This window comes from Myodes glareolus, chromosome 7 (assembly GCF_982192425.1).
Source record: "Myodes glareolus chromosome 7, mMyoGla1.1, whole genome shotgun sequence".
In the NCBI taxonomy this organism is placed as follows: domain Eukaryota; kingdom Metazoa; phylum Chordata; class Mammalia; order Rodentia; family Cricetidae; genus Myodes; species Myodes glareolus.
The window spans coordinates 70,337,183-70,350,245 of record NC_142032.1 but is presented as its reverse complement, the minus strand read 5'-3'; the positions used below and the strand labels follow the sequence as shown (position 1 = coordinate 70,350,245).

At 45.6% G+C, this 13,063-nt stretch overlaps 1 protein-coding gene across 2 annotated transcripts in view; it reads left to right on the top strand.

Annotated features, from left to right (window-relative positions):
- The window catches only part of Fank1 (fibronectin type III and ankyrin repeat domains 1), a 102,747-nt gene that overhangs the window by 87,596 nt on the left and 2,088 nt on the right, over positions 1-13,063 (top strand). For both annotated transcript variants that reach the window (XM_087908329.1, XM_087908328.1), the window contains exons 4-7: positions 829-910; positions 1,914-1,988; positions 2,631-2,696; positions 10,608-10,773. In XM_087908329.1, coding sequence (XP_087764455.1) covers positions 829-910; positions 1,914-1,988; positions 2,631-2,696; positions 10,608-10,773 — 389 coding nt within the window. The remainder of the gene's footprint in view (positions 1-828; positions 911-1,913; positions 1,989-2,630; positions 2,697-10,607; positions 10,774-13,063) is intronic.

Below are 13,063 nucleotides of genomic sequence, written 5' to 3'. Positions count from 1 at the left end.
TCAGGAGCTACAGACTGAAGCCATGCAGGCATCGCATGCATGGGAGGTGGTGCGGGATCTGGTAGGCTGTGAGGGGACGGGGGAGCTGTACTAGACATGGTTACCACTGCATTGCTTATGCACCTTTGAGCTCTGCCATGCTGATTTGGGAGGCATGGGATGCAGAACTAGTGATTGGAAGAGAATTTCTTCCAGTAGCCAGTGGTATTGAGATTGAGCCTGTTGATTTGCTGCCTCCTTGCCCCCCCCCCCCCCCCCCCCCAGAGTTGACGTCCATGTCTCCGTGCCAGCCGCTGCCCCTCTCAGTTTCCCACTGATCTTTTTGTCTTCTTAGGCTCATCCCCACTATTTCCCACTTGGCAGATTACCATCTCCTTTAAGGGGTTTCTCAATGCTCCCAACTTCCCTGCGGGTATGAAGCCCAACTGCTCTCCCAACATAGGGAGCTAAAGCAATTGTCCTTGTTGAAATAGTTTAGCCATTTTGGTAAAAGAAAGCAGCACATTGTGACAGTTGCTGGGGTTTCCTTGGTCACGGGAGACGTTAGGAAGGATTATTCCCATGGGAGCACTCACGAAGGAGCACCTTACGATTTGAAAATGTCCCAGTTCTTTGGGTCAGTCTGTGAAGTTTCTCTTAACACGTAAAAAACGGGTCTTTGTCAGTAAAAGTGCAGTTCAGTGGGAAATGTGAGCTCTGCCGACAGGGACAACTCCATGCCTTCTTGGAAGCAAAGGTGAACGTCCACCCAAGGCCACGGGAGATAGAGTGGGGTCCAACTTCCCACCCCTGCATTCTGGGTGAAGGCTGCCCGTCTGCTTTCTCTAGGGGAGCCCATAAGTAGCGAGCACTTCCACCGTGCTGTCAGCGTGAATGATGAAGATCTCCTGCTTCGGATCCTGGAAGGAGGGTGAGAGAGCACAGCCGGGTGTTCTGTTCTTTCTTCCGACGCCCGGGCACAGGCACACACGGCACGGCTCTATTTTGCTTTCTTAGAGAGATTCTCTAGCGCCTTCGAAAGCACCTCTCACATTGACCTCAGGTGGCTGGTATGAGGTAGGGAAACCTAGCTAACAGAGTCATAAGACCCCTGTGAGTGATGCAGTGGGTGTTTTTTGTTTTGTTTTGTTTAGTTTTGTTTTGTTTTTTTTTTTAAAATGAAAACTATCAAAGGAAATGACAGGTCCGGGCATCATGCTTTGGCCCCAGCCACAATTATTATCCTTTGGCTCTCAGCCCAGCATTGAGTACAGGTCAGTCTGAAATGCCCACATGTGATACCAGGTGATGCTGGGAATCAGCCAGCCAGCTGTCTTGGAGACCAGAAGGTTGGAAGGACTCTAGAAAAAGGGGGAGGGGCCTGGGTGCCTCCCCTCCCCTATGTAGATGCAATTTAGATTCTTCTGCAGCATGGTTTTATGCACCTGAGAAGGCAGTGGTTTCTGAACTGGGACTTGGTAAGTTGATGAGAAGGTTCCACAGAATGCCAAGATCCTTTACTGGCAACACGAGATGGGCATTATTCCCTGGGCAGCATCAATACATAGCCCTTAGGAGAGTGAGGAGCCGAGGGAAAAGCCCAGGCCCTGGCCACACCTGCTTCTATGGTGGAAGGGAGCATAGGTGCCATGCTGTTCCCAGCTCATGCCAGGAGGCTTTGCTGCTCACAGACGAGTCCATGGAAAGGCACAATGGTTTTGAGTTGGAGGAAGTTCCCGTTCCAAGTAAAATGACAATGTTTTTCATTAAAAATCGAACCTTTAAAGCCATTAGGGCATTGTAACACAACAAAAACTTAAACGCCAAGAACAACTGGTGGTTTTGGTAAAATGAAGCATTTCAGCCCCTGCGGATGCTGTTAACTTCAGGGATCTCTGTTGTGAACGACAAACTTCCTCTCTCTTTTCCTTAAGCCATGTAAAGGTGGACGTGCCCAACAAGTTTGGCTTTACTGCCCTCATGGTTGCTGCTCAGAAAGGCTATACCAGGTACGGCTTCTCCCTGTCCCTGGAGGTTGTAGCCAACATGGGATGGTAGCTTCTTTTCCCTCCCCGTATGCTCCCCTGGAATGGCTTCCATCGAGGTGCTTGTGTTGGGTACGGCAGCACACAGACTCGTTTGTATTTAATCTCACACCATATATTGTATACGTCTTGGGAACAATCAAGATTGGAATTTGAATTTCTTTAAACAAAGTGGATGAGGGCATTTGGGAATGGACTTGCCCTTGAGGTTGCCATTAGCTGTCCCGCAGGGATGGCTCTAAGTACTAACATCTTATCTTTCAATCATATTTCTCTTTTGATTGCAACAATGCCAACAGTAGAAATGTGTTCTCATTAAGTGTTTCTGTTTGATCCTATATTAAAAATGGCCATTAAAATGACACGAACTATTTGTGCCGTGTGGGCAGGGTTGGGTATGATGAATGACTGAAGGCTGGGACCCGATTTTTAGTGGGGATCAGTGGGCTTCCCGTTTAACAGAACTTCCTGTCTTCAGAATGGGTAGAGAGGACAGTGTGGTAAAGGATGCCTTGAATGTCAAATTACGAAGTTTCATTGGGGCCGCCACGGGCGCCAAGGCCCCGAAGCTATTTATCTCACTACTTTCAACTTGGTTCCGCCCAGGCTTGTGAAGATCCTAGTTTCCAATGGCACAGATGTGAATCTGAAGAACGGAAGTGGCAAGGACAGGTAGGAGGTGGGGTAACTCCGAGAGCTGGCATAGTTGCTGATGTGTTATTAGACTGTTCTTGGTTTGTTTGTTTGTTTGTTTTTTGCCTTACACGTTTTGTCCAGTTTACTGTGAAAGTCCTGAGAGGTGGTTGGGTCCTACTGGGAAGATGGGATAACAAAAGCTGGCTTGTTCATCTGTGGTCTCGTCCATCAGATATGACCTGCCCAACCTCCTCCAGGTCAGTAATGCATATCTGTAAAAACAGTACCCCCAGCTCTGGCCAGGCACATGGCTCCTTTCTTGGGGGCTCTTGTTACATTCCAGCTTCCTCTGCTGCCCAAGAAGCCCAGGTGTTTGTAAAGCAGCAGCCAAAGTCGGCATCAGAGATACCATTGCAAAATGTGGCTGTGGTTTCCGTCACACCAGCTGGGGGTGTTACAGTGGTGGGTCTCAACCTTCCTGATGCTGTGACCCTTTCATACCTCATGCTGTGGTGACCTCAACCATAGAATTATTTCATTGCTACCTCATAACTGTAATTTTGCTACTGTTGTGAATCATAATGTAAATATCTGATATGCAGGATGTCTGATATGTGACCCCACTGAAATGGTCATTCAACGCCAAAAGGGATCACGACCCACAGGTTGAGAACCACTAGTCTTTTAGGAAGCGGCTGAGGGAGAGCTTGGTATTCATGGACAGATGAAGGAACACTTTGAAATACTTCAATACTAGCGGTTGTAGCGATTAGATTGAACTATTTTAGCACATCCAATGTTTATTTGATGACGACTACACGCTAGGCACCATGCTTTAGTACATGGGCCAAACAAGGAGACAAACGACACCACCTTTCCTCAGGATGCCCACAGGGTACATGGTGTCCTCAGGGTGCCCACAGGGTACATGGTGTCCTCAGGATGCCCGCAGGGCACATGATGTTCACAGGCCGAAGGCATAGGCACTGCCTGCATACACTCTGATCATATGCCGTACTTTTGTGTGTGTGTGTCTATGTCTGTGTGTATGTACATGCATGTGTCAGTGTACACGTGTGTGGGTGCACATTTCTATGGGTGTGATTGTAAAAGCTCGTGGAGGTCTGAGTTAACTGAAGGTATTATAATCAGGAGACAACTACCTTGCTTTCTGAGACAAGGTCTCCCACTGGCAGCTAGCTGGCAGACTCAGCTGGGCTGGCTGGCCAGTCTGCAAGTTCCAGGCAGCTTCCTGTCTCCACTTCTACCACCAGTGATGAGTTAGAGATGCATGCTGGCATACCTGGCTTTTCACCTGAGTGCAAACATTTTACCCACCGAGCCATCTCCACAAACTCAAATGTGGTTTTCTAAAGCCAGAGAGGCCATCTGTTCCATTCCGGTTCAGTGAAAGATAACATTGAGATATAATTTATAAATTATTTTCTGAGTGACTCTTAAACCAGTCTGGAACTAAGCCATCAATTGGCTGAAGAGTATTGAAAAAAACATTTCCAGTTTACAAAGGAAACACTTTTTTTTTTTTTAAGGAAACATTTTAAGGAAAGTAGGAAACAGGCAGGAATTGAAAGAGCTACAAAGGGATTAATGGTAATATTTTCATGTTGTAAAAATGCATGGGATACCTCTTAACAAAAATCTTCATGATAAACTGATGTCTTGTACATCAAAGAAAAGAGAAATAAAATTGGACACTGGGAAGAGAAATAATGGTTTGAGAGAGGGTGTTTGAAAATGAAAAGAGGGTAATGCTTTGTGTCTCATAATAGATTTGGTAATTGTGTTGAAATGTATGCTTTTTAGAGAAACTCAAAGCCACCAGAATCCATCCAAGAAGTGGAAAATTGAAAATGAATAGCATCTATGTAAAACATGAAAAAATGTGTTCAAGTGTTTGCTCCATAGAGGCTCTTGCTTCAGGTTTGCGTGTGTCGGTCCTAAGCTCGGAGTTTCCGCGGCAAAGACAAGCTGGAAGCTGCAGAGAGCATTATTGAGAGCATATGAGCAGGGCTGGGGTGCAGCTCAGTGTTTGCCTAGATGTGCAAATCCCTGGGTTCAACCCCACTCCTGGAAAAAAACGGCAGCAGGTCCTTTGCATGTTTGTAGGTATTTATATTTATAACACACTTCCTCCCAGTCAGAAAAGTATTTGGGAAGGTAAGGGAATTCCTATAGAAGGTTTCTAACCTAACATCCTTCCTTAGAGATTCAAAGTGAAGGGAGACCTTTTGTGCAACTCAGTGCCTTGTTAGAATTGGCCTAGGTGTCTGTCAGCAGAAGGGTGTGGGAGGAAAGGTGTGCACCCACAGTAGAGTTTTATTCCACCCTAAAGCACAATGTGGTGACATCCTCTGGGAAATGATACAGCCAGGCATCATCAGATTATGTGAAATAAGCCAGATTTTGATGTTTTTTTTTCTTATTTGTGGATTCTAGAGTTTATATAGATGCATGGCCATTTAAGTATAAATTACATGAAAACAGAAGCAGGACCAGGCAGGGGCAGATGGGAGTGAAGTGAGGAGGGTGGATGGTATGAGTTGGAGTATGTGGTCTACTTGAGAGAAATTGTCCTTATGAAACCCAACACTATGTACAATGAATATACATCTGCTAGATAGCTTTATGTCAACTTGACCCAAGCTAAAGTCCTCTGAGAGGAGGGAACCTCAATTAAGAAAATGTCTCCACAAGATAGGTCTGCAGGCAAGCCTATAGGCCATTTTCTTAATTAGTAGTTGATGTGGAAGGGCCTAGCCCTTTGTGAGTGGTGCTGTCCCTGGACTGGTGGTCCTGGGTTCTATAAGAAAGGGGGCTGACTAGGCCAGATGGAGCAAGCCAGTAAGCAGCACCACTCTATGACCTCTGCATCAGATCCTGCCTCTAGACTCCTGTCCCATTTGGGTTCCTGTTCTGGCTTCCTACTGTACAACAATGTAGAAGTGCAAGCCAAATAAACCCTTTCCTCCCCTATTTACTTTTTGGTCATAGTGTTTCCTCACCAACAGCAGAAACCCGAACTAAGACAATGCATCATTTAAAAATGTATTTGATGGCCAGACAGATGGCTCAGTGAATTCCTAGCATCCATGTAAAATGCCAGGATGGCTGTGTGCATCTATCTATAACCGCAGTACTGTGACTGGGGCGTGTGGAGGCAGGAAGACTACTGGGGATTATTGGCTGCTAGCCTAGCTCCAGGGTCAGTGAAAGACCCAAGGGAATAAAGCAGAGAGTGCTAGCACAGAAATCCCGTGTGTATATAACCACAGCAGACCCTCAGCCTTTGGAGGGTGCCTGGCACAGAAGTAGCAACAAGTGTCAACATTTATTATTTGTTATTTTTTTTTTTTGCGATGGAGGATGAGTTAGTCTCTTAGTTTGGGTTTTTATTGCTGTGAAGAGACACCACGACCAAGTCAACTCTTGTAAAGAAAATATTTAGTTGGGGTGGCATGAAGAAAGCATTTAATTGGGGCAGCTCACTTACAGTTTCAGAGGTCCAGTCCATTATCATCATGACAGGGAGCATGGTGGCATGCAGACAGACATGGTGCTGGAGCTGAGAGTGCTACATCTTGACTCAGACAACAGGAAGTAGACAAACTCACACTGAGGGAAGCTTGAGCAAGAGACCTCAAAGCCGGCCCGCACAGTGACATACTTCCTCCAACAAGGCCACACCCTCTGATAGCACCACTCCCTTTGGGGGGCATTTTCTTTCAAACCACCATGGTACGACTGTGTTGTCCGTGCTGGTCTGGTACTCCTATGTCTGCCTCAGTCTCTGGAGGAGTTGGGATGACAGGTGTATACAGTCCTGCCTATCACCATACAAAATGGTCATTTCTTAGCGATGGTAAATTCCTTCTGAGTTTGCCGAGAGTTGGAGTGGGAGCGCAGTGAATAGAACAGACAGTGTGGTATCAAACCCAGTCCTTCAAGGACACAGTATGTCACCCTGAATAGCAACCTTCCTTACAACCCATGGGTTATTGCAGGCAATGAATGTTAATATATGGGTATGTGTGAAGCAGGCTCTCAGCGAATGCACCTTATATTCTGTTTCATGATTAGACAGTATTTTGGAAGATACAGGGGTAAGAGGTGTAATTTCTCCTGGCCTGCATAACCCAAAAGAAACAACTAGCAAAGACCTGAAACTTAATAAGAAGGTTTCCTGACATGGCAGTCATAAGATGACTAGAAACATACTAGGTGTACTGGCACATACCTTTAATCTCAGCACTTAGGGGACAGAGGCAGGGGGACCTCTGTGAGTTTCAGGCCATCCAGGGCTAGATGATGAGACTCTGTTTAAAAAAGGTACTAACTTATTTATATCTAAACCAGCAGAGTAGAATAAGTCCCCAAAGGCAAGAAGCGTGATAAAAATGTACAGCTACAGAACTATGCTGAGAGATCCAGAGGCGAACAATCGGGATATACACCACACTTCAGGATAGCAAGAATATGGCACCATTTTCTATTTTTCTCAAATTAGCATATAGATTGAATATAGCCTCAAATGGAATTATTCTTGGGAACCTGTTAAAATGATTGTAATTTATCTGAGTGAACAAATGGATGGTAATAGATACTAAAACTTTTTCAGAGACTATGAGGACAGCTATTAAAATGTCTTAAGAATTAAACTAACAAGAGAGGTGGGCACTGTGTAAAAGATTGGAAGAAGATAAACAGGATAGGCAGAACTTCGTGTATGATGGTCGAGGTGCTACAGATGGGTGGAGAAGGTACCAGAAAAGGGCTATTCGAGAAAGAAAATAAGTAAGATCTTGGCCTTCCAGCAAGCATCAAAGCACATGTCAACTGAATAGAAAATTAAATGTAAAAAGTCATAAAATACCACGAGGAAGTAGGGATTTAGTCATCTTTGTAATGTGCAAGGCCAAAAATGGGCAGGAGAAGTTGCATAGCTAGAGCTGTGTGAGTGAACACTGAGCAGCGTGCAGGGAACAGAGTCTGTCCATGAACATCCACAGCCAGGGACAGCTCCCTCTGCCCAGCAACTCACACAGACTGCAGTTAGAACATATGCGTTTGCTAATAACAATTAATAAAGGTGGAGTAAATTAGACATTTCCAGATGGAGTTGCTAAAAGCATGTCATGATGCATACAATTTGGGAATATACATGGGCCAGGTCCTAAGGGCTGGGGTCTAGCTCAGTGGTGGAATGTTTGCTGCGTATTGGGTATAGGTGAAAATTTGAACATCCACTTCCTTCCATTTTATGTGAGAAAACACATACACTCACAATCTGAGATCCACATATACACAATGATTTAGACACATGCAATCTGATATACACACACACACACGCACACACACACACACAAATGATTCACACATGCACACACACATAATGTAAAAGTAGAAAGGAGACTGGAGAGGAGGTGGCTGGCAGGAGGTGGAAGGGAAGGAAAGGGCAATGAATATGTGCTAATACAAAGCTCAGAAAGGCCATGGTCACTCACACACTGATTTAGGACTGATCTCGGACTTCTACACCCAGAGAAAGCTCAGAAGTCCAATTAAGGTTTTACAGTCAGGGCATCTTTCTTAGGACGATCAAGGATTTGAATAGTCCCAGTGTCCTTATGTGGTCATCTAGGGTCAACCTTTTTCTACTGAGATGATCTTCCATTTTATTTTTCAACTGTTTATTTAGATCATTTTCAAACATTCAGAAAATGTGGAAGAATAACACAGAAAACCCTGCCCATGCTCCACTGAGTCTTGGTGTAGGCGCACTTTTCTGCCTGGCTCTGTCCCACCAGCTGCACCTCAAGTAACCACACAGGGACTTAATATTATAAATGCGCAGCTGATAGCTGAGGCTCGTTTTTAGCTAGCTCTTATAACTTAACCCATTTCTATTAATCTATGTGCTATCCTGAGGCTCATTTACCTCATGTAGGTACATCCCATCCTGCTTGCCTGTCTCATGGTGTCTCCTCTGACTCTGTCCTTCTTCCCAGTGTCCTCCCAGTCTGGCTCTCCTGCCCAGCTATAGGCCAGTCAGCTCTTCATTAACCATTGGGAGTAGTACGTATTTACAGTGTACAAAGGTTGTTCCACAGCAGCTTGGCAGGGCTGACATGTGCCCATATTTGTAGAAACCCCCTCCCACGTGTGTGCTTCACAGTCAACCTTCAGCTGTGTGCTCCTGGAGGCACACCTGCCATCACAGCACACTTGGGGTCCTCTGCAGTCCCCCGGCATCACCGACACCCAGGCTCCTGCTTGTCCTCCAGATGTCACTCTTTGTGGTGGGTGCTGGGGTGAGATCATGATTCAGCCTTGCTCCCACATTGTGCCTGCTGGCCCTGCCTCTGTGGTTTCATTTTCCTTATTGAGAACCTGTTCTCTATCAAGTCCTCTCCCTCCATCGTCTCTCCCCTCCATCTTGACGCCCCTTCTCATTTTCTCTCTCCTCTTCCCCTCTCTTCCTCCATTCTATCTCCCTCTCTATTCTCTCCCCTCCATTCTCTCTTCCATTCCCCTCCCTTCTATGTCTCTCCGCCTAACTGACATCTGAAGCTGACTGCCTGCGTTCTGGGCTTGCCTCTGTCACCTCCCAGTGGAAGGGCAGCATCTAGCTTGCTCACCTAACTCTATATTTCCGGCAAAGGTATTTTCATGCTAAGGTTATAAAGGTTTGACTGAACACAGGGTGCCATCTTCAGCAGGAATGTTGAGAGCTTGTGTTGTTTAGGTCACAGCTGTGGAGGCCCATACTGTGGAATATCCCAGAGGTGGCGATTCCAGGCTTGATTCTGGTGGCAGTGGTGATAGCTACCTCTCTGCAAAGTTACATTTCCTCATGGCAACTAGAAAACTAATCTATAGGATAATACATTTGTATGATGTGGCTGCATCAGTCTCCACTAACATCCAGCATCCAGGAGTGGTCTCTGCCCATACAGCTATCTGATTAGGAGGTGCACAAAAGAATTCCATTTTAGTTGTCAGACTCTTACAAGGAGGACGCCCCAGCAGGTGGAGGGGAACGACAGTGAGTGAACTTCCTGTTTTAGACTGAGAAATTGGCTTAATAATGATCGCTGAGAGCATGACCCGTGATCCTTCTTTATTCTGTTTAAATATAAACTGGGTTTTCTTTGGATATTTTAAAAGCTAATAATTTATACTAAATCATAACTACTATTCATTTTCAAAACACTTTTGTTTTATGTGTTTGCATGTGTGTATGTGCATGCACGTGTGTATTAGTGCTCATGTAGGGGCCAGAGGACAGCGTGCAGGCGTCTGTTCTCTCTTTTCACAGTGTGGGCTCTGGGGCTGAACTCAGCTCACTGTGCTTTACCCTCTGGATTATCTTGCTCCAGTACTTTTTTCTTTTAAAGATGCAATCCAAATTCCATAGAATGTAGAGCTTTAAACGACATTCATGTGGTTGTTCACCCATCATGGCCGCCCTGGGGGTCAGTTTCATGAAGTATAGCAAGTACATTTTCCCTCCTTAGCCCAAACAGCTACCAGCCTGTTGTAGGCTTCCTCCTTAGGCTCTCCTGGATGTTTTGTGTAAATGGATCATATGCTATGACTTTTGATGCCTGACATCTTTTATTGTTCAAATTGTTGAAAGCTTTTTCATATTGCAGACTTAAATTTCCCCTTTGTGACTGACTCAACACTCCATGGATTTAATCACATTTTTCTACGGTAAAATGGATTTTTTTGATTTTTACAAAAAATTGTATGGATTTACTACATTTTATCTATCAGGACACGTGCACATTTTGTGTAGATAAAACACACAGGATTTTTTTTTTAACTCAATTGATGTTTTTTTAAAATTTACTCTGGATGAACAAAATGTGAACCCAAGGTCAGTGGTGGCACCTATAGCAGATTCTCCTTCTCTGCACACTGCAGTCTCATGCTTGCTTGCTACGCGGGCCACCTAGATGTTGTGAAATACCTCCGAAGACACGGAGCGTCTTGGGATGCCAGAGACCTTGGAGGCTGCACGGCTCTGCACTGGGCTGCAGACGGAGGCCACTGCCCCGTGATTGACTGGATGATAAAGGACGGCTGTGAGGTATGGCCTTCCCTGCTTCCTTGTTAACCATGCTGTCTTAGGGTTCTGTTGCTGTGAAGAGACACCGTGACTATGGCAGCTCTTACAAAGAAAACATTTAATTGAGTGTGCTTGCTTACAGTTTCAGAGGTTCATTCCATTATCATCATGTTGGGAGACAAGGCGGCCTGCAGGCAGATATAATACTGGTGTAGCTGAAAGTCCTACCATCATGCAGGGAACAGGGAGTTGACTGCCTACTGTGTAGTATCCTGACCATAGGAAATCTCAAAGCATGGCCTCCACAGTGACACATTTCCTCCAACAAGGCCATACTCACACCAACAAAGCCAGACCTTTTAACAATGCCACTCCCTAGGAAATTAAGGGGGCCAATTGCATGCACACTACCATACCATATACACCATACTAGTAAGAACTTGAAAGTATCCTCTGGGGTCTTGAAGAGGCAGGCAGGCCTCAGTCACTTGTACTGAGAAAAGTCTGAGAGGAGTCTCTGGCTCAAGAGCTTGAAAGGTCCTGGAGGATCCCTGGGGATCTGAGACTACAACCAGACTCCATCTCATCATGGAGGCCAGGAGAAGTGGGTGGAGCTCACAGCTGGCCAGATGTGTCTGTGCTGTAGCTCTGCCCCTTCACTAATTTCTGGTATCTGTTGGTCACAGAAGCCTTGCTGAGCACCTGCTACATGCTGGAGATGTAGAGATGTACACAGGTCTAGCTGCTTCTAGTGGCTTTCAAAGTGAGGTTGTTTTTATTCTTGGGATCTCTATCTGCATATGTGTGATGTATGATGTATATACATGTTTGTATGGCTGTGTACATATGTGTACATGTGGAGGTCAGAGGTTGGTGTTGGGTGTGATTGGCAGGTGGTGGTCCTGGGAAGTTGAGTCTATGACCTGGAACCTCACGTCTGGGAAAGTCTCTTTTTCCAGAAGATGTTGGTAGATGTATCTAGTTCATCTCTGGGGTAAGTAAGGGAAAGCAGGGCTTCTGCCTCGGGTCTCACTGGGTCCTTGCCATTGCTCTCAAGGAAATGATTTACTTTGAAGGAAAAAAATCCCAGTCATGAAAATAATTCCATTTTACCACATACCCCATTTATTTATGCTTGAGGGACATTCGCAAGATGTCAGAAGTCTTAGAAGGCTGGTCTCAGTGAGAGAGGTCTATGAGGCAGTGGTGGCCACCATGACCGTGTGGTTTACTGTGAGTCTGTAATGATGAAAAGCTGATGTCTTCTGGGAAAGGAAAAGGGTTCTCAGGCAGTTGGGCTCTCTGATATAAACATTTAAATTCTGGAATTTTGAAGTGTGGATGTTCTGGGCTTCAAGTATACAACCCAGTCATCTGGGTCAAATTCCACCTTCGGTAGCCCAGGAAGACAGGCCAGCACGAATGGGTCCCCTGGAGACATCTCTCTACAGCTGGCTAGTGGGGATGGGTTGAAGGCAGCCCAGCCTCCATGCTGTTGGCAGATCGCTTACCTGGAATTTCTGAAGACCATGGGCAAGACTGAGATTCAGGCAGCGTTACCACCCCCTTCCCAGGTGTAAAGATTTCACGCTGAGGGTGACATGTTTCCCTTAATGGGAAACATTGGTTTATTTGATGTGCTGTGAGACCTGGGGAAAGGTACTGGACTCCCGAGGCAGGTTTGAGCATTTCTAAACTGGGAATAAAACCACATAGCCATACCCCGCCCCCAGGCCAGCCAGGCCGTGTGAGGTGCTTTGGAGACTCTAAAACCTCTTGTCAAGGTGGTTCTTATTGTATTGCTATTCAAACACAGCAGAGCTTGTAGCCCATAAGTTGGCTATTTATATGAAGAGGGGAGGTGATGGGACAGAGAGGATCCATTAGGTTCATGTATCTGAACAACTGGATGTTCCCAGAGTCTCCTGCTGGCCTCTTGTTGGTTATTTGGCTTTGATGGGTCACTTCAACTGTGGGTCACCTTTGCGTCTTTGAGGAATGGTTCTGTAGTGTTCTCTCTCTCCCTCTCTCGTTCTCCCCCCGCCCCCGCATGCGTATACATGTGCATACCACCATGATCTCTCATTTCCCTCTTTACTCTTCATGGTTTGATTGGGGATAGCCTAGAATTTGGAAAGGTGAGATCTATGTCTTTTTATTCCACATGATTTTTTCTTGAAGACTAAATTGAAAGAGTCGATTATAAATTGGGTTATGAACACTGACCCTCTTACTTCTGGGCACATAGTGTTTTGGAGATAGCATTGGGCATGAATGCATTAAGTCAGTTTGTGTGGTGGATCTGGTCTCT